At 42.8% G+C, this 26,471-nt stretch overlaps 1 protein-coding gene across 3 annotated transcripts in view; it reads left to right on the plus strand.

Moving 5' to 3' along the window:
* The first annotated feature begins 821 nt into the window (after positions 1–821).
* LOC134340143 (collagen alpha-1(XVIII) chain-like) overlaps positions 822–26,471 on the plus strand; it is a 108,591-nt gene continuing 82,941 nt past the window's right edge. Inside the window, exons 1-2 of one of the 3 annotated variants that reach the window (XM_063037038.1) lie at positions 822–1,694; positions 24,203–24,747. In XM_063037038.1, coding sequence (XP_062893108.1) covers positions 1,076–1,694; positions 24,203–24,747 — 1,164 coding nt within the window. In that variant the 5' untranslated portion in view covers positions 822–1,075. Of the gene's footprint in view, positions 1,695–5,471; positions 5,854–24,202; positions 24,748–26,471 lie in introns of those variants that run through there. The other 2 variants (XM_063037037.1, XM_063037039.1) reach the window with 2 other exon arrangements.

Consider the following 26,471-nt stretch of genomic DNA (forward strand, 5'->3'; position numbering starts at 1 on the left):
GTATGCTCTCCTTGTGACCGCACGGGTTTCCCTCAGGTGCTCCGACTTCCTCCCACAGTTCAAAGATGTACCAATTAGTAGGCTAATTGGTCATTGTAATTTGTTCTGTGGTTAGGCTGAGGTTGAATAGGTGGGTTGATGGACAGCGTGGCTCATTGGGCTGGAAGGGCCCGTTCTGCACTGTATCTCTAAAATACCCTAAATAAATAAAAATATTCTCAAATTCCTTAACCATACTTTCTCCATTCTTGGAGTAACATGAGTTGTGTTCTTTGCTGAATAATCAGTGGAGCGTTTAGGTCTTCAACAGATCATGGTCTGATGATGGTTGAAAAATTGGAGAGAGGGCACAATAATTCAGAAGTAATAGTGGCTGTGTTTGAATTTTTAAAGAGTCAGGCAGTGGGAGATTTATGGATAAGTTGAATGTGCACTCCTCTATACTAAACCGAATTGACGTAGAGTGCTGTTGAAACAGTTCTCCTTCAATGAGAGGACCTTATGCTTATTGCCTCGACCCCTTCTAATATTTACATAATATTACACAGCCTTTAGTTTTGAGTCACAAAGAACAACTTCACCCACAGAGGTTCTTACCAAAAAGCAGAGTTGAAGAGGTCAATGATTTTGTTTGTACTTTTGATGATTCCTGTAAGTGCAAGTGGTCAATAAACAAACCCTTTGAACCACATGGCATTGATGGACACCGCATCCAACCAGAAAACCTAAATTGCAATGATGCATTTTTCTGCTTGTCATGACCAATTGAAACTCAAGCCCAGACCGTCCGTGATTTCTGTCATTGGTGCAAGTGAATAACAGCTAATCTGTTTATGGGCACAGAACAGGGTGGGTCGAAACATTTAGTTTTCAGGTACCAAAGGTTAATCTGTTCAGTGAAGGCTAAATTAACTCAGGCTGAATTAAGACTGACAGATCAGAAGCCTCAAAGGGTCTCTCTTGGTCTTCCTTTCACCCTGTAAATAATGGATACTATTGTATGGATGTGAACCAGGATTATTTTGTAGTCTGAAGCAATATTTTCTATCTCTGAATCATTGTTTGTAATTTAAAAATGGCTTTAAGATTCTCAAAGTCATTGAGCTTTCTTCTGCTGTGTGCCTTGCTGGCTCCTGTAAGCTCCCAGTGGTGGAAAATATTTCTGAATAATACACCAAAAAAACCTACAACAGTTCATCCCCAAAATACCAAAATGCCTCTCCCCACAGAAACTGCAGCAATGCAATCTACGATGGCTGAAATAAATCAACATCCAGAAACTGCGGCAATGGAAGCTGCTGAGACTGTGACAACTCAAGCCCCAAAAGCTGCAAAAACCCTGCCCTCGGAGATGGCAACGGTGCACCCCATCAAGGCTGAAGCAAGTCAAGCTGGACAAACTGCAACAGTACAACCCACTGAAACTGCTGTCAGTCAGCCTACAGAAATTGCAGCAATGCAACCCACTGAACCCAAAGAAACTCAATCCGGAGCAGTTACAACAATGCAACCTCCGGTACCTCCAGCAATGCAACCCACAGGAGTGGATGCAACTTTGGGACAAGATGGTAGAGCTTCTAAATCCGCTGCACCTTCAACCAGCTCTGTGACCAAAAGCTACCAGTATGTCCCTGGGACCACCATTGGAAAAGGCATAACTCCAGCACCAGAAGATAAAGCACCAACTGCCCCAGGTCAGTGTTATCACTCAGATCACTCTCTCCCTCTTGTTGCTCCTGTAGTGGTCTTCTCCTCATGCCATGTTGTTTCATTGTCATTAAACTGAACCAGAAATCGAAGTTTTCTTGGGACATTGCAGCACCGAGAATAGGGTCTGTTGTGAAATTATTTTAGATAGGTGTTAACCTATTATTCCCTTCTCTGTGCCTTGTTTGCCAGCTGGTAAGTCATATCCTGCATTCCCCTCCTCATCACCACTGAATCTCACCTCCTTTGCAATCTTCTTCTTGCATCCTTTCTTTGAAGAACTCTCACTATAGGATGGAACGTGTGTTTCTCTTCTTTGCTTACTGGCTTTAATCTTTCTCCCTTTCAACCTAGATGAGGGAAAAGAGTTTTAATCCAGAATGTGGTAGAAGTCTGGACCTTGCAACCTGGAGGGAAATTGGAGGCAGAAACCCTCACTAGTATGAAGATGAGTGTTTGAAGGGTCCTGACTGAAGGAGCTATAGTCAAGATGCTGGAAATTGGGATTATGTGAGAGAGTACTTCTCTGCATACTGTACAACGGGCCGGATAGCTTCCTTCTGTATTGTGAATTTTCCATGACGTGTCTGATTCTAACACTGTTGCAGCTGTATGGGAGTAGGAGCTCAGCTCAGACAAAACTGTGCATCTGTTACAGGCTGTTCCTAGGTAACAAACAGATTTCGTTCATCCAGATATTCATTGGTTGATTTTATCTATAAGTTAGAAAGTACTCAAAAATCAATTGATATGGTAACCACACCTACATAGAAAGGCAGAAAAAGCACACAGGACTGATGAGAAAGAACAATTACTAAAAAGAGAGAGAGACAAAGAGGGAAGAGAGAGAGAGAACAAGGGAAGAGAGAGTGAACAAGGGAAGAGAGAGAGAAAGAGGGAGGAGAGAGAGGGAAGAGAGGGAAAGAGAGAGGTGGGGATGAGAGAGTAGATAGATAGATAGATCGATCGATAGATCCTGGGAGATATGGTTGAAATAGATGAAGAGTGAGCTGTTTACTGGAAGTGAAAATCTTCCACTAAGGCTTCCAATCCTGCTATATTCTACCAGCATCAGCACAGAGTTGGTCCTGTTCCGGCCAGGTTATGGAAATGATAAATTAACTTCAGGTTTTATGAACCTGCACTCAAGTCTTAATCTACAGAAAGTTTACATGGCACATAACAACATTTAATACCACAAATGTTCTAAAACCTTCACAGGCATCTCATCAAAAAATGATGAGTGCACAAGGAAGCATCAGTGCAGATGATCAACAAGGTTTTTATTGAAAGAGGAAAGGTTTGGGAAGGAAATTTCAGAGCTTGTGGATGCATACCTTGAGGACCTCATACACTTGTAAACCTCTTCAAACCTTCTCTGGTGTTAAGTTCTTGTTGCAAGGATCAACTCCTTTGCCTGTGACTTCAACCATCAAAAAGAGCAAATGCCAAGGGAGACCCCCTTGAAATTCTCATGCATGTCACATGCCATCCTGACTCAAAGGTGTGGTAACGTCCTTTCATCAGCATGGCAACCAAATCCTGAACTTCTTTTGTAATGCTGTTGTGCGAGCACCTTCTCTGCAAGGTTTGCAGAGGTTCAGGAAGACAGTCAACCAGTATCAGAAGTTACTCCGATAACATCCAAATGCCTGAGTTGCTTGGACTGTGAATTCAAATCCCATCACAATGACCTAAATTTAATTCAAGTAATTAAATAAATGTGTACTATCATGATAGCATTGGTATTGATGACCACAAAATAATCAGGTTGTTGGAAAAACACATCAGGTTTCTTCGGGGAAGATACACGGGATGTTTGCCTTCATTGCAACCATTGTTGATAGAATCTCAGGTGGTGACGAGAGGGCGTACAGGAGTGAGATATGCCAACTAGTGGAGTGGTGCCACAGCAACAAGCTGGCACCCAACGTCAGTAAGATGAAAGAGCTGATTGTGGACTTCAAGAAGGGTAAGACGAAGGAACATATACCAATCCTCATAGAGGGATCAGAAGTGGAGAGAGTGAGCAGCTTCAAGTTCCTGGGTGTCAAGATCTCTGAGGATCTAACCTGGTCCTAACATATTGAGAGCATTCTGACAGGCTGCATCACTGTCTGGTATGGAGGGGCACAGGACCGAAAGAAGCTGCAGAGGGTTGTAAATCTAGTCAGCTCCATCTTGGGTACCAGTCTACAAAGTACCCAGGACATCTTTAGGGAGCAGTGTCCATTATTAAGGACCTCCAGCACCCAGAGCATGCCCTTTTCTCACTGTTACCATCAGGAAGGAGGTACAGAAGCCTGAAGGCACACACTCAGTGATTCAGGAACAACTTCTTCCCCTCTGCCATCCGATTCCTAAATGGACATTGAACCCTTTGTCACTACCTCACTTTTTTAATATACAGTATTTTTGTTTTTTGCATGTTTAAAAAAAATCTATTAAATATATGTACACTGTAATCGATTTACTTGTTTATTTATTGTTATTATTATTTTTATTTTATTTATTTTTTTATTTCTTCTAGATTATATATGGCATTGAACTGCTGCTGCTAAGTTAACAAATTTCACGTCACATGCCGGTGATAATAAACCTGATTCTGACTCTGATTCATTGGCTGCACCATGAATATAGGTTAGGCCACAGCTGGTGTATCATTTGCAGTTCTGTTTGCCACAGTATTCGAAGGATGTGATTGTGCTGGAGAGGGTGCAAAGGACGTTCACCTCAATGTGGCCTGGATTCGAGTGTTTCAGTTTTAGGGAGAGGCTAAGTTTGTTTGCCTTGGAGAGGAGGAGACTGAGGGGTGACCCGATAAAATATGTAAAATTGTAAAGGGCATGGATTGTATGAATAGTAAAATCCATTTTACCAGTGAGAAGTGTAGAGTCCGTGGAAGGGAGGGTTGTTTCCATGATGTGCTGAGCTACGTTCACAACTCTCTGCAGATTCTTGCATTCGGGGGCAGAGCAGTTGCCATGATGCAACCAGTCAGGATACTTTCAACAGTACATGTGTCGAAGTTTGATAGAGTTTTCAGTGACAAGCTGAATCTCATCGGCTGCTCTTAGCAAAAGACTGTTTTAAACTTCTACCATCCAACCATAATCACACAGTGTAGGAAAGACAAAGCTTGTTTATGTTTTAGCTGTGAAACATTCATCAGATCTGACACGATCTAACTGGAGAAATCACAGTCTGTAGAACACATTTATAGAACTCGGTTCCAGTACAAACAGCTGGTAAAGTGAGCAGAGCTCGAGTGCTTCATTCAAACTGGCCAAGTAACCTTTGACATTGCAATGAGAATCAGTTCAGAAAGGAGTCAGTCTCCATCTGATTGTAATTTTTGGAGGTTTGTCACATACCAGAAAAGTGGAATGAATAATTGCTCACCTATAAGACAATAGTAATATTTGAAGTAATTCTTAATATATAACCTTTGGAAAAAAAGATGAATTTAAATGGCAACATATTATTGAAACATAAATCAGCAGCTTTTGATACCTGTTCTTGAAAATGTTTTGTTTTATATTTATGTCATTCATTGTTTAGAGAGTGAGAGAGAGAGAAGTAAAGGGAGTGGAAATGGAATAGGATTGACCATGGCCTTACTTTCTCTGTAACTGCACATTGTCAACAACCGTGTGAACAGACAAACAAATGCAGTGTTGTTGGGAGTCGGCCAGACAGTCATCCTTGACAAGCTATCAGGGCTTGAGGATAGGTGATAACGAAATGTTCATGAGGCCAAGTTGTGCTTCAGAGACTTCAGAGCACAGTCCTACTTGGGAGCCTCACCAGAAGAGCGGTGTAATGAATACACTGACACCCTGCTACCTGCGCAACCATTAGCAAGTTTACATAAAAAGAAGTCATTTTAGTTTCCAATCCTCTCCTGTGGGACCATTGACCCCGTGATGCATTCCTCCTTCTTCAGTCCCAGGGGTTTCATGCTGCTTTGCGGCCTCTTCCAACCTGCAAGATCGTGGTGGTGGAACTCACTCGATGATGTCACCTCCTCCACCACTCAAACAACTGATGAACCCACAGTGACAGAAGACTCTTGGGCCACGAGGCTGGATGGTGTGGAGTTAGTTCCTACTTCTGAGAACACAGTTGGAATTGTCAATGTGCAAGGTACTGAGATTTCATCATCCCTTTAATTGAAATCACGCACCAAGAATCATTTGTAAACAATGCAGTAGATACTTACCTATTGGGAAGTTTAGATTTTCAATGTTGCCCCAGTTGCTGAACAGTGTTGCTGATTTTCATTGCCTGGTATTATTACACAATATAATTAGTTGCACTGGACAAATGCACTTGACTTTGAAGAGGTAAGAAAATAGGTAAAGAATGATAAAATAGACAATAATGAGATCTTTTTCTTCTAATGATCTCAGTCGTGGTACATAAGAAAAAGGTCTTTGTTTTGCTTGTTGATTTTAACAACAATAAAATCAGTGAGGTACTTTTGCTAGTAATATGGTTGGAAAACCATGTGATAAGTCTTCTGACCCCATCGAAGTCCCAACCAGGACAACATTTCTTTTAGCTGGGTAGTTGGCCCCAAATCTACTTTATCTCTCATAAAGGTGTGTTCATAAAGATGTCTTTAACGAGTTCTGGAAATGATTCTAACCATAAACAAAATTCAAGTCAGCTACATCCTCCCAAAGGGATCTAATCCCAAATAAATCTCACCATCATAGAAAGTTTCAACTGCAATTTTACAATTAGCAAACTGTTAATTCTAAAGTGTTGCGACATAACCGAACACTTTTTAACTTTGCTTTTTAATTAGTAAACACCACTGACAAATTGTTCAAGCATTTAGTGTTTAATTGCTGTGTCTATAATTGTTCATCGTTCTATAGTCTGACTTCCTAGTTAATTAGTAAAGAAAATGGTTAAAGTCTTCTCTCATGAGGTTCTGTGGACCCTTAATTAAGTGCTAACTGGCCAAAACAAGGCAGTGCATGGAACCAAATTTACACGTCATTAATTCTGAGCAATAGACAGATATTTTTCCTTATGCTTTTAACAGCATTTCAGACTCTTTGATCCCAGCCAACATTTATCAGTCCAGACCACCAATGGATGAAAGTTAAAAATTGCAAAGCTAGGAGATCAAATAACATCAAAAGAATCCCTGAGGCAGAAAAAAAACCTGAAACATAAGCCTCAATATTTTTTTGAGACATAATTGACCTAAATGTCTGGAACAGATGTTGTGCATATTTTAATCTGCAGTTTACTCCCTCCTTTTCCTTCTCTGAAGTCCCCGAATCAATTGCTGTTCTTTCAAAAGGAGTTAAAGGTGAAACTCTACAGGTTAGCCTGGAATCTAATTGGCAGAGGATTGATCCCTGTGTTTCTGCAGGCTCTTAAGCACGTACCTGGAATCTTACAACATTTGTGTTTGCAATTAACTTGTGCGCAGTTGATTCGACAGACGAGTGAGTGATTAACAAGTTAACCTGTTCTGTGGCTAGAGAGGTCAGCCCTGGCTAGAGCACCTGGAGAAATCTGAACTTAGGTAAATGATTGGCATGGAAGGAGGCCCTTCAAATCATTGTCCATTAGCAGTCCAACTTCAAGTGCCGTGGGAAATTTTCATCCCTAATGTGATCCAACAGGGACATCTGGCTGTCCATTTCCCTTTATAGATACTACATGACCCACTGAGTTCCTCCATCACCTCTTGTGTTGCTCCAGATTCCAGCATCTGCAGTCTCTCATGTCTCCAGTTGGTCCATCAAGTCCACACTGAATGAATAATAACTGACCATCTTTTCCCTGGGTCTTCCAGCTGATCAGCGACCCGTCCAACTCCTTACCCTAATGTGTAGAGGCTTTCTCCCTCCACCAACTCAAGCACTGAGTTCTAGACCCCTGGCCCCCGTATCCTTCTCCCAATTTTGTTCTTTCTCTTTATCCAAACCTCTCAGTGAGTCCTAATGCAGGGTTTCGACCCAAAACATCGACAGTCCCTTTCCGCTCACGGATGCTGCTCGATTTTGCTGATTGTCTATTGCTCTCAGTTTTATACTCCCCCTCTTTACCTTTTCTATTCCCAGAATCCTGTCAGTCTCATTCCTTATCTTCTCCAGGTTGTCAACATCTTCATTTATCTCCCCTGCAGTGAATCAGGTTTTAATATCACTGACATATGTCATTAAATTTGATGTTTTGTGGCAGCAGTACTGTGCAATACATAAAAAAATACTTTAAGTTACAATAAGAAATATATTAAAAATGAATAGGTAGTGCAAAAAGGAAGCATAATAGTATTCATAGGTTCATGGTCCATTCAGAAATCCGATGGTGAAGGGGAAGAAGCCTTTCCTAAAATGTTGAGTGTGTGTCTTCAGGCTCCTGTACCTCCTCCCTGATGGTAGTAATGAGATGCTGTGCATCTCACTGGCACTTTGATGACCAGAACTGTAAGCAAATCTCCCCTTACACTTAACCACAGCTATGGAGTCTGACTGGGCTATAGTTTCTGTTTAGCAGCTGGTATGTTGGTAAATTGGTAAATTAGTTCATTATTGCTAAAGGTACTGAGGTACAGTGGAAAAACTTGTCTGGCACACAGTTCATACTGATCAATTCATTGCAACAGTTGTTACGTACCCCGTAACTGGGTTGCCAAACCAGCAGAAATGGATCACTCAGTTGGAGTCTGGAGTACTAGAACTAAGAAAGTTTTATTAAAGAAACAAGCAACACAGTAATCGAAAGGATAATAAATGCAACAGTTCAACAATGATAACCACACATGTGCACAGAATTAAGATAACAGCATCAATCAAGCTCTATCGTTGTCTAGGGGTAAATGACCAAATTTCAAAGTGATTCAAAGTTCAGTTCGCAGTAATCGTTGCCATGGCGATGAACAACATGGGGGAAGAGAGAGATAGACCAGGAACAACTGATCATTCAGACACTGCTTCACTCACAGACCGGCGGGATGGCTCACTAGCAACTTTTGGGCGGGTCCTTGGTGATGTCACCTGAGGTCACCGACTGTGACCCCTCCTCCAGCTGCGGTCGATCCTCTGCAGTGAACCCGGCACCCAGGCAAGGGCGGACACACACCGGGTTCCCGCTGATCGTACCTTTCCACCCTTGTCGTTGTCTGGCACTTCTCACCCACTCGTGAGAGGCGCACCGCTTCCAGGGTCTCGTTACCTCGGGTGTCATGTGTGTCCTGCCTTAGCGAACCTGTCCCTTTTTATCCCCCTGCTGGGGTATCGCCTGTCCATCACTTCAAACAGTTCAGGGTTCAAAGGGGGGAGCCGCTCCAGACAGCTCTCTCTCCCACGTCCCTTCATTACACATCTCCAGACGCTGCTCCATTGTTCCTTATCTCTCCTTCCCCTGAGGGCAGGTGGCAGACCAACTGCTGATGCCACTGATGCTAGCCCAGGCCAGCAAACATCTTAATTTTATGTGTATTCTCGTAACACAGTGCATTGAGGTAAACAATAACTGAGTGCAAAAGGAAGTGTTACAGCACAGAGAAAGTGCAGTGCAGGTGTTCAGTAAGGTGAAAGGTCACAAAGAAGTGGCTTTTGAGGTCAAGAGTCCATCTTATCAATAGTCTTAACAACAGTGGATAGATGCTGTCGCTGACTTGTGGTCTGTGCTTTCAGGCTTTGGTATCCTCTGCCTGTAGGAAGGGGGCAAAGAATGACTGGGGTATGTGGGGGTCTTTGATGATTTTGGCTGGGGAGGTTGGTTTCTGAGATGTGCTGAGAAGTTACCGGAAGTTAGAGAATTCCATGTTACTACACACAAGTCAGGAATGGAAAGATTGAGCATGGTGGGACTGATGTTCTGAGATGTATATATTTCAATGCAAGGAGTATTGTAGGAAAGGCAGACGAGTTTACAGCATGGATCAGCACATGGAATTATGACACTGTAGCCATTAGTGAGACTTGGTTGCAGGAGGATCAGCACTGGTAGCTCAATGTTCCAGAATTTCCATTGTTTTAGACGTGACAGAGTGGGAGGGATTAAAAGGGGAGGGGTGGTGTTACTAGTCAGGGAACATGTCACGGCAGTGCTCAGCCAGGACAGACTGGAGAGCTTATCTACTGAGGCTGTATCGGTGGAACTGAGGAATAAGAAAGGGATGACCACGTTAACAGGATTATATTATAGACCGCCCAATAATCAGCAGGATTTAGATGGACAAATTTGTAGAAAGATCACAGACTGTTGTAAGAAACATACTATAAGGTTGTGATAGTAGGTGATTTTAACTTTCCACATACTGACTGGGTCTCCCATACTGTAAAAGGGCTGGGTGGATAGAGTTTGTCAAATGTGTTCAGGGAAGTTTCCTTAATTGGTACATATTACAATACTGGATCTCCTATTTGGGAAAGAGACAGGGCAAATGACAGAAGTGTGTGTATGGGAACACTTTGCATCTAATGATCATAATGCTATTAGTTGCTAGATAACTATGAGAAGGATAGGTCTAGTCCTCAGGATGAGATTCTAAATTGGAGGAAAGCCAATTTCAATGGCATCAGAAAGGATCTGGAATGGGTTGTTTTCTGGCAAAAGTGTACTTGGCAAGTGTGAGGCCTTCAGAAGAGACACTTTGAGAGTACAAAGTTTGTATCTTCCTGTCGGAATAAAAGGCAAGGATAACAGGTTTGGGGAGCCTTGGTTTTCAGGAGATATTGAGGAGGTACATGGCAGGTATAGGCAGGAAGATACAAATGAAGTACTTGAGGAGTATAAAAATGCAAGAGAACATTTAAAAAAGAAATCAGGAGAGATAAAAGAAGGCATGAGGTTATTCTAGCAAGCAAGGTGAAGAAGAATCCTAAGGGCTTCTACAGATATATTAAGAACAGAAGGACAGCAAGGGATAAAATTTGTTCTCTGAAAGATCAGAGTGGTAATCTGTGCATGGAGCCAAAAGAGATAGGGGATATCTTAAGTTGATTTCTTGCACCTGTATTTACTCAGGAGACGGACTCAGAGTCTATAGAAGTGAAGCAAAGCAACAGTGAGGTCAGGGACCCAATACAGATTACAGAGGAAGAGATGTCTCTGTCTTGAGGAAAATTAGAGTGGATAAATCCCCAGGGCCTGACAAGGTCTTCCCTGGACCCTGTGGGAGGCTAGTGCAGAAATTGCAGAGGCTCTAACAGAGATATCTAAAACATCCTTAGCCACGGGTGAAATGCCAGAGGACTGGAGGTTAGCTAATGTTCTGATGTTTAAGAAAGGCTCTAAAATTAAACCAGAAAATTATTGGCCAGTGAGTCTGACACCAGTCATAGGTAAGTTATTGGAAGGTATTCTAAGGGACAAGGTACATAAGTATTTGGATAGATAGGGACTGGTTAGAGGTAGTCAACATGGCTTTTGTGTGGTAGGTTGTGTCTAACCAATCTTATAGACTTTTTCGAGGAACTTACCAGGAAACTTGATGGAAGCAAGTCAGTGGACTTTGGCATGGCATTTGACAAGGTCCTGCATGGGTGGTTAGTCATGAAGGTTCAGTTGCTCGGCATTCAAGATGAGGTAATAAATTGGACTGGACATTGGCTTTGTGGGAGAAATCAGAGAGTGGTAGTAGATGGTTGCCTCTCTGACTGGAGCCTGTGGCTAGTGGAGAGCCACAGGGATTGGTGCTGGGTCCATTGTTGTTTGTCATCTATATCAATGATCTGGATGGTAATGTGTTTAACTAGATCAACAAATTTGTGGATAGCACCAAGGTTGGGGAGTACTGGACAGCAAGGAAGACTGTCAGAGCTTGCAGTGGGATCTGGACCAGCTAGAAAAACGGCAGATGGAATTTAATGCAGACAAGTGCAGAGTGTTGCACTTCAGTAGGACCAACCAGGGTAGGTCTCACACAGTGAACGGTCGGGCACTGAGGAGCGTGATAGGACAGAGGGATCTGGGAATACAGATCCATAATTCATTGAAAGTGGTGTCACAGGTAGACAGAGTCATAAAGAAAGCTTTTGGCACATTGGCCTTCATAAATCAATGTACTGAGTACAGGAGTTGGGATGTTATGTTAAAGTTGTAGAAGACACCAGTGAGGCCTAATTTGGTTGTGTGCTGCTTTGGTCATCTAGCTACAGGAAAGAAGTCAATAAGATTGAAAGAATGCAGAAAAAATCTTCAAGGATGTTGCTAGAACTTGAGGATCTGAGTTAGAGGGAAAGTTTGAACAGTTTCGGACTTTATTCCCTGGAACGTAGAAGAATGAGGGGAGATTTGATAGAGGTATACAAAATTATGAGGGGTATAACTAGAGTAAATGCAAGCAGGCTTTTTCCACTGAGGTTGGGTGAGACTAGAATTGAATTGACTTTATTACTTACATCGTTCATATGCATGAGGAGTAGAAATCCATAAGTTACGTCTCCGTCTAAATGTGCAATGTGCAATTATAGTAGTTTATAATAAATATTATGTACAACGGGATAGTCAATATAACATAGAAATACAGTTGTGTCACCATGAATTAATCAGTCTGAAGGCCTGGTGGAAGAAGCTGTCCCGGAGCCTGTTGGTCCTGGCTTTAATGCTGTGGTACCATTTCCTGGATGGTAACAGCTGGAACAGTTTGTGGTTGGGGTGACTCAGGTCCCAAATGATCCTTTGGGCCCATTTTACACACTTGTCTTTGTAAATGTCCTGGATAGTGAGAAGTTCACATCTACAGATGCGCTGGGCTGTCCACACCACTCTCTGCAGAGTCCTGTACAGTTCCCATACCAGGCAGTGATCCAGCTAGTCAGGATGCTCTCAGACGTGCCCCTGCAGAAAGCTCTCAGGATATGGGAGCCCATACGAAACTTGTTCAACCATCTGAGGTGAAAGAGGCGCTGTTGTGCCTTTTTCACCACACAGTCGGTATGTACGGACCACGTGTGTACATAACCAGAGATCATGGGTGAAATGTTTAAGGAGAACATGAAGAGGAGCTTCTTCACGCAGAGGGCGGCCAGTGGAGTGGTGGAGTGAGCGGCCAGTGGAAGTGGTGGATGTGGGCTTGATTGCAATGTTTAAGAGAAATTTGGGTAGGTACATGGAGGGGAGGGGTATGGAGGGCTATGGTCCAGGTGCCGGTTGATGAGACTCGGCAGATTAATAGCTCAGCATGGACTAGATGGGCCGAAGGGCCTGTTTCTGTGCTGTAGTGTTCTATGATTTTATGTTCATGATGCCAAGTTGGAGACTACCCAGATGGAATATGAAGTGCTGTTCCTTAATTTTCAAGGTATTTTCATACCAGGGAATCATTCAATAGTCTTATAACAGTGGAACAGAAACTGCTTTCAGGCTTTTGTATCTGCTGCTCAATAGGAGTGGGGAGAAGAGAGAACGTCTGGTGTGCGTGGAGTCTTTGATGATGCTGACTGCTTTTTTGAGGCAGCGAGAAGTATAGACACAGTCTGTTGAGAGGAGACTAGTTTCTGTGATGTGCTGATCTGTGTCCACAATTCTCTGCAGTTTCTCACAGTCAATGTTAGAGCAATTGCTATACCGTACCGAGTTGTGATGCTCTGGATAGAATGCTTTCTACGGTACATCGATAAAATTTGAGAGGGTCAAAGGGAAAATGCCAAATTTCTTAGCCTCCTGAGGAACTAGAAGCATCGTTGAGCTTTTGTGGCATCTACATCAGGATGGGCTATTGGTGATGTTCATTCCTAGGAACTTGAGGCCTCTCAGTCCTTTCACCCTCAGCACTGCTGACGTAAACAGGAGTGTATTTCAACAGTGACTGTCTATAGCCTCCTGTACTGCCTGGAAACAGCAAAGCATTTCCTTTGACTGTGACCTAACGGCGGAGGAGGTTGTGGACAGACATGTCAGTGTGGGACTGGGGAGTGGAATTAAAGCGATTGGCCGCCAGGACATCCTGGCTGGCACAGTGGACAGACCAAAGGTACTAGCTGATGTTTGCATCATAGAGTCTTTAACGACTGGAGAAACATTGTTTTGAGGCTTATTAAATGAAGCCATAGAGTTACATAATAAAGAAACAGGCCTTAAGGCTGATTTATACTTGTGCGTTAAATGTATGCTATAGGTATGGCGTAGCCGCGAACCCTACGCAGTATCTACGCTGAACCCTACGCCGAACCCTACGCCGTAGCCTAACGCACACCTCTCCCAAAATGTAACTACGTGTCGCATCGACGCAGACCGAAACAACTGTGATTGGTCCACTTGGTAGCATCGCATTTCATCCTACGCTGCAATAGCTTGCCATTGGGCGACTGAAGGGCAGGGAAGGAACTCTGGCTGCAATGCTTTCCATAAAGCTTTACAGTCCTCTGAAATTATGGAGGACCCTGTGCTTGATACCAGTTTGTAGCTAGCTGCTACAGCCTGTTGACTTCCACCTCAAGCTAAAACTCGAATGGTGATTGCCAGTCTCTGAGTATACTGTGTGTACACTGATGCGATATTAATGGTTGGAGACGATGAACCAAATTGTAAAATCTACCTGCCGACATCCGAAAATATTTGAAATGCATTTCCTTGTCCATGTCTCTCAGTGGCCGGACAAGCACAGAAAATTTCAGTCGCCATTGTTTGAAGTTTGAGTTTCTTCGTGTTGAGTTTCAACACGAAGAAACTCACCACAGTGGCATAGAAACCCCACCGCCAACTAGCGTTTTGGCGGCGAATTGCAGCGCAATGCAGACACACCAACGCACAAGTATAAATGCTCACAACAGCGTAGCCCACTTGCATAGGCTACGGCGTAAACTAGCACGCACAAGTATAAATCAGCCTTTACCGTTCACCACGTCTCGATGTGCCACCAATCACACGCTTACAGCAAGCCTATACTAATCCCACTTTTTTAAACCTCTTTATTGATTGTGTGATCTTGGACGTGGGTTTTGATTTCACACCTCTATTTTATATTCACTCCATTCCTCATTTCTTTCCTCAAACAAATCATGCGCCAAACAGTTATCAGTTTTGTCCCTTCATACATTTTGAAATCTTGAGTTAGTATTGTGACTCGCCTGCGCTATTTATTGTCAACTAACTTATTGTTATCATCAATTTTCCCCTTGAATTCGTCTTGTGCTTGCAATTTATAGGCAGTGTTGTGCCTGAATAAAGCGCTGGCTGTGTTGCTGAAAAATAATCTTTCTGAGTCTTGGTATGGAAAGTGTTAATTTCAATATCAAAGTCATTTGGACCGCAAAAGAAAAATGACTATGCATACTGGTTTTCAGATAAAGTCATTACATTTGAAATATGTGTTACTACCTTTAAGTGCGATTTAGGAGCTGGCTGTCTTTTATGGAACTGAACATTTAAAGAACATAGATAACATTGGCTCCTCTGATGGGGTATTATCACCCCAGCACCACGTGGTGTGGAGATATTTGAACCACTTGTCTCTGACCTCAGCTGAGCTGGCAATGGAAGTCAGTGATTTATAAATCAACCATACGCCTACACTGTTAGGGAACCTGGGAGGAACGTACACCAGAAGGTGTCAGATAAAAAAAAACAGTCATATGGTTAATTATATAAAGAATAACCACTGGAACAGACTGTCATGGAATTGAACGAAAAGTATAAAGAGCAGGGCGTAGCCTCTTTTGTAAGAGTTAAAGTGAGAGTCAATGTGATCCAATAGACTCCCTCATTTGAGGATGTTGAGAGCACTGGGGTAGAAGATTCTAATAACGTATTATTTTGGTTGACAATTACCTTCACAGTTATAATGTAACACAGTAAACTGTGTAATGAGGGTTTCAGACAGTCAGAAAGGCTCTTTAATGGGAGTGGATTTTAATACAGTAGTAATCACTCAAGTTGAGTATGATGTTCTCTGAAGGGGTTATTCCCTTAACGCAGGATGCCTGTCCATGACTTTGTTTAACATGGGGAGGCTGATGTACGGGCAGCCACCACACAGTGCTTGGCAGGCCCTGGAAGCACGGTGGTACTGGATAGAGGGGGCAGAGCATCCCCTTCTGGTATGAATCAATCACAAGAACCTCTCCTACATTCATGATGCCAAGAGACTCCACTCCCATCAAGCCCGTTGGGCTCTCTTCTTCACCTGGATTAATTTCACCCCTCACCTAACGTCCGGGTAGCAAGAATACCAAGGCTGATGCTCTCTGCCACCAGTTTGGCATCTCTGAGGACAATGCCAATCCAGTGGCCATCCTTCCTCACTTGTGCAATGCTGCTCCAGTGACTTGGCCAATAGAAACTGAGGTGAGGCTGCCCAACAGTCAGATCCCAGCCCAAGTGGGGGACATCCCAACCAACTATTTGTCTCTGCTACCCTGAGTGTTGGCGTGGGGTCACTCTTCCCATCTGGTGGGTCATCCAGGGATTCAACAGACCTTGGAGTTTATAAAGAGACAATTTTGGTGGCCGTCATTATCCCAGGATGTCCACGACTTCATCTCTGTCTGTCTCACTTGTGCCCAGAACAAGATGTCACGTCACCTGCTGGTCTGCTTTGCCTGCTGCTGTGTTCCTCTGCCCTTCTCATTGAATTTCAGCACTGATTTGCCCCTGTCTAATGGAAACACTACCATTCTGGTAGCTGTGGACCGATTCTCCAAGGCTGTCCACTTCATTGCTCTCCCCAAGTTCCCGTTGGCTTGTGAGACTGCCACCCTCATGGTTCAGCATGTGTTCAGGCTGCACAGCTTCCCTCAGGACATAGTGTCTGATCATGGACCGCAGTCTTCATTTACACATTGGTTGTTTGTCAGTGTGTTTATAGTTTTTCAGAAATTCTATTGTATTTCTTTTTTTTCCCCTGTAAATGCCTGCAAGAAAATGAATCTCAAGGTAGTATATGGTAATGTACATATATTTTGATAATAAATTTACTTTGAACATTGAAATCCAGAGTCTTTGTTTTTCTCTCTCTTTGGTCTAGCTTTCTGAGAGCAAGTGTCTGATCTCTTTCTGCTCAGTGGTGGTAAAGCTGCACCATCACCGCGTGGGAGCAACTCATCAGATCGCGGCTGTGAACAAACCCGCTCATCACAAAAAAAAACGCTGCCTTGAATTGTTTTGCAAGATGTGCAATCACTTAATTTTTTATAACAGAAGCAATGAGTATTCCCTGTGGAAACTATGGACACAAAATGTGATCCTTTTGTCTCACCTCGAGCTTTCTGTCTTTGTATCAGTACAGTACCAGGAATTGGTGGTGGGACCCTTGAAATTTGTGATATACATTAACAATTTTGATGTGAATAAAGGAGATCTGATTAGTAAGTCTGAAGACGCGACTAGTTGGGCCAAAGGGCCTGTTTCTCTGTTGTAGTGCTCTCTGACTCTATGATCTCATAGAATTTTTTGAGGATGTAACTAGTAGAGTGGATAGGGGAGAATCAGTGGATGTGGTATATCTGGATTTTCAAAAGGCTTTTGACAAGGTCCCACACAGGAGATTAGTGTGCAAACTTAAAGCACACAGTATTGGGGGTAAGGTATTGGTGTGGGTGGAGAATTGGTTAGCAGACAGGAAGCAAAGAGTGGGAATAAACGGGACCTTTTCAGAATGGCAGGCGGTGACTAGTGGGGTACCGCAAGGCTCAGTGCTGGGACCCCAGTTGTTTACAATATATATTAATGACTTGGATGAGGGAATTAAATGCAGCATCTCCAAGTTTGCGGATGACACGAAGCTGGGTGGCAGTGTTAGCTGTGAGGAGGATGCTAAGAGGATGCAGGGTGACTTGGATAGGTTAGGTGAGTGGGCAAATTCATGGCAGATGCAATTTAATGTGGATAAATGTGAGGTTATCCACTTTGGTGGCAAGAACAGGAAAACAGATTATTATCTGAATGGTGGCCGATTAGGAAAAGGGGAGGTGCAACGAGACCTGGGTGTCATTATACACCAGTCATTGAAAGTGGGCATGCAGGTACAGCAGGCGGTGAAAAAGGCGAATGGTATGCTGGCATTTATAGCGAGAGGATTCGAGTACAGGAGCAGGGAGGTACTACTGCAGTTGTACAAGGCCTTGGTGAGACCACACCTGGAGTATTGTGTGCAGTTTTGGTCCCCTAATCTGAGGAAAGACATCTTTGCCATAGAGGGAGTACAAAGAAGGTTCACCAGATTGATTCCTGGGATGGCAGGTCTTTCATATGAAGAAAGACTGGATGAACTGGGCTTGTACTCGTTGGAATTTAGAAGATTGAGGGGGGATCTGATTGAAACGTATAAAATCCTAAAGGGATTGGACAGGCTAGATGCAGGAAGATTGTTCCCGATGTTGGGGAAGTCCAGAACGAGGGGCCACAGTTTGAGGATAGAGGGGAAGCCATTTAGGACCGAGGTTAGGAAAAACTTCTTCACACAGAGAGTGGTGAATCTGTGGAATTCTCTGCCATAGGAAACAGTTGAGGCCAGTTCATTGGCTATATTTAAGAGGGAGTTAGATATGGCCCTTGTGGCTACAGGGGTCAGGGGGTATGGAGGGAAGGCTGGGGTGGGGTTCTGAGTTGGATGATCAGCCATGATCATAATAAATGGCGGTGCAGGCTCGAAGGGCCGAATGGCCTACTCCTGCACCTATTTTCTATGTTTCTAAACGCTGGTGGTATTGTTGATAGCAAGGGAGGTTGTATAAGGCTACAGCAAGATATAAATCCAATAGAACATTGGGCAGGGTATATTTAGAAGGAATTTAATCCCTGATAAATGTGAGGTGATGCATCTTGGGAAGTTAGACAGGGATAGTACATAGCAGCAAAAGGAATGACAATAAACAAAGCGGCCAAGGGGATTCAAATCCATATCTCCTTGAAACTGGCAACACGGGTCAACATTGTGGTGAATAATGTATATTGACATGGTTGCCTGCAAAGATTGGGCCGTTATGTTACAACTTTACAAAATATTGGTTAGACTGTATTTGGAGCACTGTATACAGTTGTGGTTGCCACGCTACAAAAGGATGTGGTTGTGCTGGACAGATTCACACAATGATGATTGGATTAGAAGTTAAGTTATAGGGAGAGATTGGGTAGACTGGACTTGCTTTCCATGGAGTATATGAAGTTGAGTGGTGACCTGATAGAGGTATACAGTATCAAATTATGGGGACATAGATGGGGTAGATAGTCAGAAATCTTTTTCAATAATAGGGGTATCAATAACAAGATCAGGTTTTAGGTGAAAGAAATTTAAAAGGGGATTTGAGAGGAAAGTTCTTTTACACAGAGAGTGTTTGATATTTGGAATTTGCAGAGAAAGTGGTGGATTCACGATGTTTCAGAAACATTTCGGCAGACTCTTGAATCGAAAAGACATGGAGAGATACTGACTTAATGTGGGCAAACAGAATTTGTACAGGTGGGCAACAAGGTCATCGTGGATGTTATCGGCTGAGTAGTCTGTTTCTGTGCTGTACAATTCTGAACCTGCACTCTTCTTTACAGTCTGATATCTTCCTTGCTCATATCCAAGGACATGTGCAAGGTTTATTAATTTTTCAATGGAAAGTCACAAAGACAAACCAAAGCAAACATTAGATCACACTTGCTGAAGTAAGAACACACACAGCCAAAAGCCACCAACAATTTTAGTGGCCCTTTCACACTGAGTAGGATTTTCAAGACAGTAGCAAATGTAACCAAAGAGAGAGCAGAGGGCAGTTCTTACAATCTAACAATAAATGCCAAGGACAAGAGATAGAGAAACATATACATTGATTATCTCTAAAACCTGCTGCGGAATTTGTTGGAACAGCTGGTTAATTCCACTCGAGGGAGAAAGAAGCCATTGGATCATTAAGCTAGGTCTCATGGGAAATGCATAAAAATGAACTGGCTTAGGATATTAGTTGTGCAGTGAGAAGTATTCATTGGTTCATAGAAACATACTGTACAGCTCATGAATGGGCCATTCGGTCCATCTCATTTTGCTAGCCATGGTGCCTAATGACACTAATCTTATTTGCCCACAGAAAATTTGCAGCCCTCTTCGCCTTTCCTGTCCAAGTACCTGAGCAAATGTTTTTTAAAAGTTAACTGCCTCTGGCAACTTGTTCCAGATATACTCATCACCCTCTGTGTAGAAAAACGTACCTCTCAATTCACCTTTAAATTTCTCCCCTCTCACCTTAAAACTGTATCCTCTAGTTCTAGACTCACCTTAAAACTGTGTCCTCTAGTTCTAAACTTTTTACCCTAATTTGAAAAACCTTGATGGGGTCACTCTAGAGGCTCCTGGGTTCCAGTGAGAATAAGTCAAGCATAGCCAATCTCTCCTTTTAATTACTGCCCTCCTTTCCAGACAACGTCCTGGTGAGTCTCTTCTGCACTCTCTCCATTGCTACCAGATCCTTCCTAGAGTGTGGCAACCAGAACTGTACACTGTACTGCAAGCGGGTCTAACAAAAGTTTGGTACAACTGCAACATGCCATCCAAATCTCAATGCTTCAACACAGTCGACAAAATTTCATACTTCACTCGTGACTCCATTATCTGGAAGTTTTTAAGTCACTTAGGCTTTCATAGTCAATGTTACGTTGAAGTTGTATAAGATGTTGGTAAGGCCTAATTTGGAGTATTGTGAACAATTCTGGTCACCTTCCTACAGGAACGATGCCAACAAGATTGAAGGAGTATAGAGAAATTTTACAAGGATGTTGCCAGGACTTGAAGACCTGAGTTACAGGGGAAGGTTAAATAGGTTAGGATTTATTCCCTGGAGCATGGGAAAATGAAGGGGAGATTCGACAGAGGTATACAAAATTATGAGGGTAAATGCAAGCATGCTTTTTTCCACTGAGGCTGGGTGAGACTGAGAACTAAAGGGCGAAAGGTGAAATGCTTAAGGGGAACATGGGGGGTAACTTAGAGGATGGTGAGAGTGTGGAACGAGCTGCTAGTGGAAGTGGTGGTTGTGTGTTTGATTTCAACATTTAAGAGAAGTTTGGACAAGTACATGGGTGGGAGTGATATGGAGGGTTCTGGTCCAGGTGCAGGTCAATGGGACCAGTCAGAATAATAGATTGGCATGGACTAGATGGGCTGAAGGGCCTGTTTCTGTGCTGTAGTGTTCTATGACTCTATCACTTCTGGATGCATTTTTCAGGGGATGATCAGTTGCATTCAAACATTCTATAGTGCTTCATTTGATTGCAATAACCTAGTCACACGAGCAAGACAGAAGCATGTGTGGCATAATTGGCAGTGCAGCTGCCTCACTCTCTCAGTGAATTGGGTTAATTCCTGACATCTGCTGCTGTCTGTGTCGAGTTTGCACAATCTCCTTGTGACCATGTGGGTTTCCCCAGGTGCTTCAATTTCCTCTCGCATTCCTAAGATTTGCTGTTTGGTCAGTTAACTGGTTATATTCAATCACCTCTTGCACAGGTGGGTGGCAGGATAATCTATGTTGACTTGATGGACATGTGTGAGTGGAAAGACTACAGGGAAATAAATGAGGGGATGGGATTGAGGGGATTGTTCATTGACATGGGCTAGATGTCTTAAGAAAGATGAGGAGAAGAGTGAACGTAGAACATAAACCAATACTGTATAGCACAGGAAGGGGCCTTTTGGCCCATTATAAGACCGTAACATCATAAGGTATAGAAGCAGAATTAAGCCATTTGGTCCATCGACTCTGCTTCTCCAATTCATCATGGCTGATCCATTTTCCCTCTCAGCCCCAATCTCCTGCTTTCTCCCTGTATTCCTTCATGCCCTGACTAACCATGAATCTATCAACCTCTGCCTCAAATATACCCAATGATTTGGCCTCCACAGCCATCCGAGGCAACAAATTCCACAGAGTCACCACTCTCTGGCTAAAGAAATTCCTCCTCATCACCATTCTAGATGGATGCCCTCTATTCTGAGGCTGTGTCCTCTGGTCTTAGACTCCCGCACCATAGGAAACATCCTCTTCATATCCACTCTATCGAGCCCTTTCAACATTCAATAGATTTCACTATTCTTCTGAATTCCAGTGAGTACAGGCCCAGAGCCATTAAATGCTCCTCATACAACAAGCCATTCAATCCTGGAATCATTTTCATGAACCTCCTTTACCCATCAGCACCAGAAGAGTCTTATCCAGTTTTGTGCCTTCCTCCATTCACCTCCTCAACACCCAATTTTGAATATATAGTATGCATGGCACCTTTGACAATAAAAATAGTCAGTTTTATTATGTGTATTAATATTTAAAATCACATTTATTAAATCTTAGACTTTATTATCTATTGTGAGTATTTTATATTGTGTTTAACTGCATGTAGTGAGGTGTTGTGGATTTTAAGCTCTATGATGTTATCCTTACCACTGCACAAACAAAGTTCCTCACGGAAGATAAAGTGAATTTTGAATAACCAGGATTTTATAAAGCTGCAAAATGACTTCCCAATTTCTGAACTCAAAGGACTTAAATATTAGATTTTTTAGAAAAAAGGTTAGCTTTATTTGTCACACTTACATCGAAACATACAGTGAAATGTGTCATTTGCATCAAGGACAAATACAGTCTGAGGATTGTGCTGGGGGCAGCCCTCACCTGTCACCACGCTTCTGGCGTCAACTTAGCGTGCCCACAACTTACTAAAACTAACACTAACTGTACATCTTTTGGAACGTGGGAGGAAACCAGAGCACCTGGAGGAAACCCTTGCATTCAAACTCCTTACAGACGGTGGCGGGACTTGAACCCTGATCACTGACAGTGTAACGTTGTTACACTAGATGCCACACTACCATGCTGTCCTCTACGAATAAAGTTCCTCAACTAATAAAGGCAAGAATGCCCTACGCCTTTGTTCCCACTTCTTTGCCACTTTCAGGGAGCTATGGACTTGGAGCCCAGTGTCTCTCTGCACGTCAATACTATTAACGGCCTTTCCATTAACAATGTACTGTTTCTGTATATTTGATCTCCCAAAGTACAACATTTCACATTTGATCTAGAATCGGGTTAAACCTTGGATATGGGTTAAAATCATAACTATAGTACTGACGCAAGGCAATGTACTAATAGCCTTGTTAATTTTCCATCAAATACACAAATGGCAGATAAAGAACAGGCCAGATAAAAAATGCCAGATAAAGGATTAGCAATAAGCTTTCTGACTCTCTCATCGTATTCCTCTTACTGTAGGATCACACGACTTTCCAGGCGCAGAGACACAAGAGATTCTGCAGATGCTGGAAATCTTGAGCAACACTCACAAAATCCTGGAGGAACTCAGCAGGTCAAGTAGCACCTACAGAGGGAAATAAACAGATTGTTTTTTGGGCCGAGACCCTTGGTCCTGATAAAGAGTCTCAGTCCGAAATGTTGACAGTTTATTTCCCTCCATAGATGCTGCCTGACCTGCTGAGTTCCTCCAGGATTTTGTGAGCATTGCCTTTCAAATGCAACTGTTTTCTTCTTATTACAAAAGACATTGCCATTATTTGTGTAAACAGAGAAAAAAAAACAACAAACATCAAAGTCTATGTTTCTCTCTTTACAGAACATTGTGTTCTGGGGTTAATGACATTTTCCCAAGTCCACTCCAAATATGGTCTTGTTTTCCAAAAGAACACGTTAAAAAAACACTAATGCCTACTTAAATCACATGTGCTTCCACAACTTTTTGTGAATGTTGTTTCTCTGACTTGGTCTGGATTATATGGGGGTTCCAATCCCACAAATGAAATGATGGACTCAGGCAACTGCTGAACTGGCCTGGCAGGGTGACCTGCTTCCAGGGTTACCAGGGCAGGTCATTTGGCCCACAGTGTCGTGTCAATCTCTTAACCTACTCTATGATCAGTCTAATGCTTCCTTCCTGCACAGCCCTTCATTTTCCTTTCATGCATGTATCTATCTAAGAGTCTCTTAAATGTGTCTAATGTATCTACTTCTTCCTCAACCCCTGGTTCCACACACCCACTACTCTCTGTGTAAAAAACCTACCTCTGACATCCCCCCACACTTTCCTCCAATCACCTCAAAATTATGCCCTCTCATATTAACCATTTCTGCCCTGGGGAAAAGGTGCTGGCTGTCCACTCTATCAATGCCTCTTATCATCTTATACACACATAATAAATTGAATAAGTGTATAATAAATCGAAAAGCACAATTCTGCAGATGATGTCAACTAGCAAAGTCAAAATCAAAATGGGATTCTATTGTACCAGGTACTGACAGTTCTGGCAGTTTATTCTTGCTGACAGAAAACGCGTGTTTGCCACTCTCTGAAGTTTTAATGAAAATATTAGGAAGATGCATAAACGTAGCAGCCACAGCAAAGTTGATGGTGGATTTTTTTAAAAACAAGTAACAAGCAGGCGGTGTGTTCATTCCACATTCACTAACTCATAACTAATTCACCTCCAAGTCTTTGTCTTTACTCAGCTGCATTATTAAGGCAATAGACACAGAACCAGCTTTACTCTCTGATCCAAGAGCACTCACGAAATGGCATGTTTGTCTTCCAGGCAATAGATCACATGAGGACATCAATCTGCTACAGCTGATCTCAGAAGAGTCTCCGCATGTGTCCAAGGTTGAAGGATTGAATGGAGGAACTGCGTTTGCTTTTGACTCTGGTTTCATGCCTACACCGGTTCCAGTCCCAACCCTCTTCCCAGAACCGTTCTACCGAGATTTTTCCATCCTAGCAACACTGAAGCAAAATGACGAAAGAGGTGGGGTGATTTTTGCTGTTGTGGACCCATCTGAGAAAGTCATTTCCCTTGGGATGAAGCTATCCGCGGTGATGGACGGCAGCCAGAACCTTGAGCTATATTACACAACCCTTGACTCAGATGGTTCTGAAATTCTTTACTTCAGCCTGCCGGCCAGAATGAAACAATGGCTACGTCTTGGAATCAGTGTTGAGGGGAATATGGCGGTCCTCCACCAGTGGTGTCAGATGCCCAGAAGGCTTAAACTCAAAAGATCACCTGGGCCCCTGGAATTTCACCCACATTCTAAAATATACATTGCTAACGCTAAACCAGTGGACGGAGATAAGTACAGAGTAAGTCCTCTTTATGCTAATACATCTGCATTGACTTCAAGGCCTTGATTAAAGTTCTCAAACTCCAGGATTAATTTGTGCAGTTATGTGATTAATTCTTCAAGATAATTCAGCTGGGCTGAATGTCTTAATTTAGATCAAAGGGTTCTGTAGTTTGAATTCTACTAAGAGTCCCAGTTTAAATTAATTAGGTCATCCTAATCTCTCAGTCCAGCTGTTAGTAGACACAATTCTAGTTCCATCAAAGCCTACGACTTCAGTTAAAACATTACATTCAGGTGGTATATTTAAAGCAGAGGTTGTTAACTTTTTGATTAGTAAGGGGGTCAAAAGTTACTGGGAGAAGATGAGATGCCATGATCCAGTGGCAAAGTTGATTCAATGGGCTGAGTGGCCTAATTCTGTTCCTATGCCTTATGGTCTAAGAGGCATTAATGGTATAGGTGCAAACTGATCATAGCACTGGAAGGGGTGCTCAACAATAGGAATACCAACTATTTCTATCTCTTATTGTCTTCTGTATAATAATAATGTCCTAAGATCCTCACTGAAATATGATCACAGCACTGAATCACGTAGGAGACATGACTCAAAAACTTGGTTGAAGAAACATCTTCACAAATAAGAGGGAAGAGTGTTCTAGGGTGTGGATTCTAGATTTTAAAGCTTCAGCAACCATAGACATGGCCATTAAATCATGGAGTGGTTGAGAGTGAAAGGTTCAAATCAGAGGAGTGCAAATATCAAAGGATTATACAGCTGGAGGAGGTTACAGGAAATGTGAGACGATGCAAGGATGAGAAATTTCAACTCTGGAGAACACCCATCCACTGACACCAAATACATAGTTCCCTCACCCCGCACTACTTGTTTCTACCTCCTACCCAAGATCCACAAACCAGACCGCCTAGGTAGGCCCATTGTGTCTGCCTGCTCCTGCCCCACTGAGCTTGTGTCTGCATACCTCAACTCCACTCTATCCCCCTTGGTTCAGCCCCTTCCCACATACATCTGTGACACTTCACATGCTCTCAATCTCCTCAAAAACTTTCAATTCCCTGGCCCTGACCACCTCATTTTCACTATGAATATCCTGTCCTTATACACTTCTATCTCCCATCAAGAAACCCTTAAAGCTCTCTGTTTCTTTCTCAACAAAAGACCCAACTAGTTCCTCTCCACCACAACCCTCCTTTGTCTGGCAGAACTGGTCCCCACCCTTAACAATTTTTTCTTCAGTTCCTCTTACTTTCTCTAAACACAAATGGTACCCATGGACATCCATATGAGCCCCAGCTATGCCTGCCTTTTCATTGGCATGTTTCAAGTTCTAAGACTTCCCTGGTAATGCCCACCCAATTCTTCCTTTGCTACATTGATGATTGCATTGGTGCTGCTTCATGCACCCATGCTGAGCGTGTCAACTTAATCAACTTTGCCTCCAACTTCCACCCTGCTCTTAAATTCACTTGGTCCACCTCTCCCCTTCCTCAATCTCTCTGTCTCCATCTCTGGAGACAAACTGTCTACCAATATCTTATATAAACCTACTGTTTCCACAGCTATCTTGACTATACCTCTTCCCACCCCATCTCCTGTAAAAATGCTATTCCTTTTTCTCCGTCCCTTTGTCTCCACTACATCTATTCTCAGGATGAAACTTTCCTTTCCAGGACATCAGAGATGTCCTTCTTCAAAGAACGGGGTTTCCCTTCCATTGATGC

The sequence above is a fragment of the Mobula hypostoma genome, chromosome X1, assembly GCF_963921235.1.
Source record: "Mobula hypostoma chromosome X1, sMobHyp1.1, whole genome shotgun sequence".
Lineage (NCBI taxonomy): Eukaryota > Metazoa > Chordata > Chondrichthyes > Myliobatiformes > Myliobatidae > Mobula > Mobula hypostoma.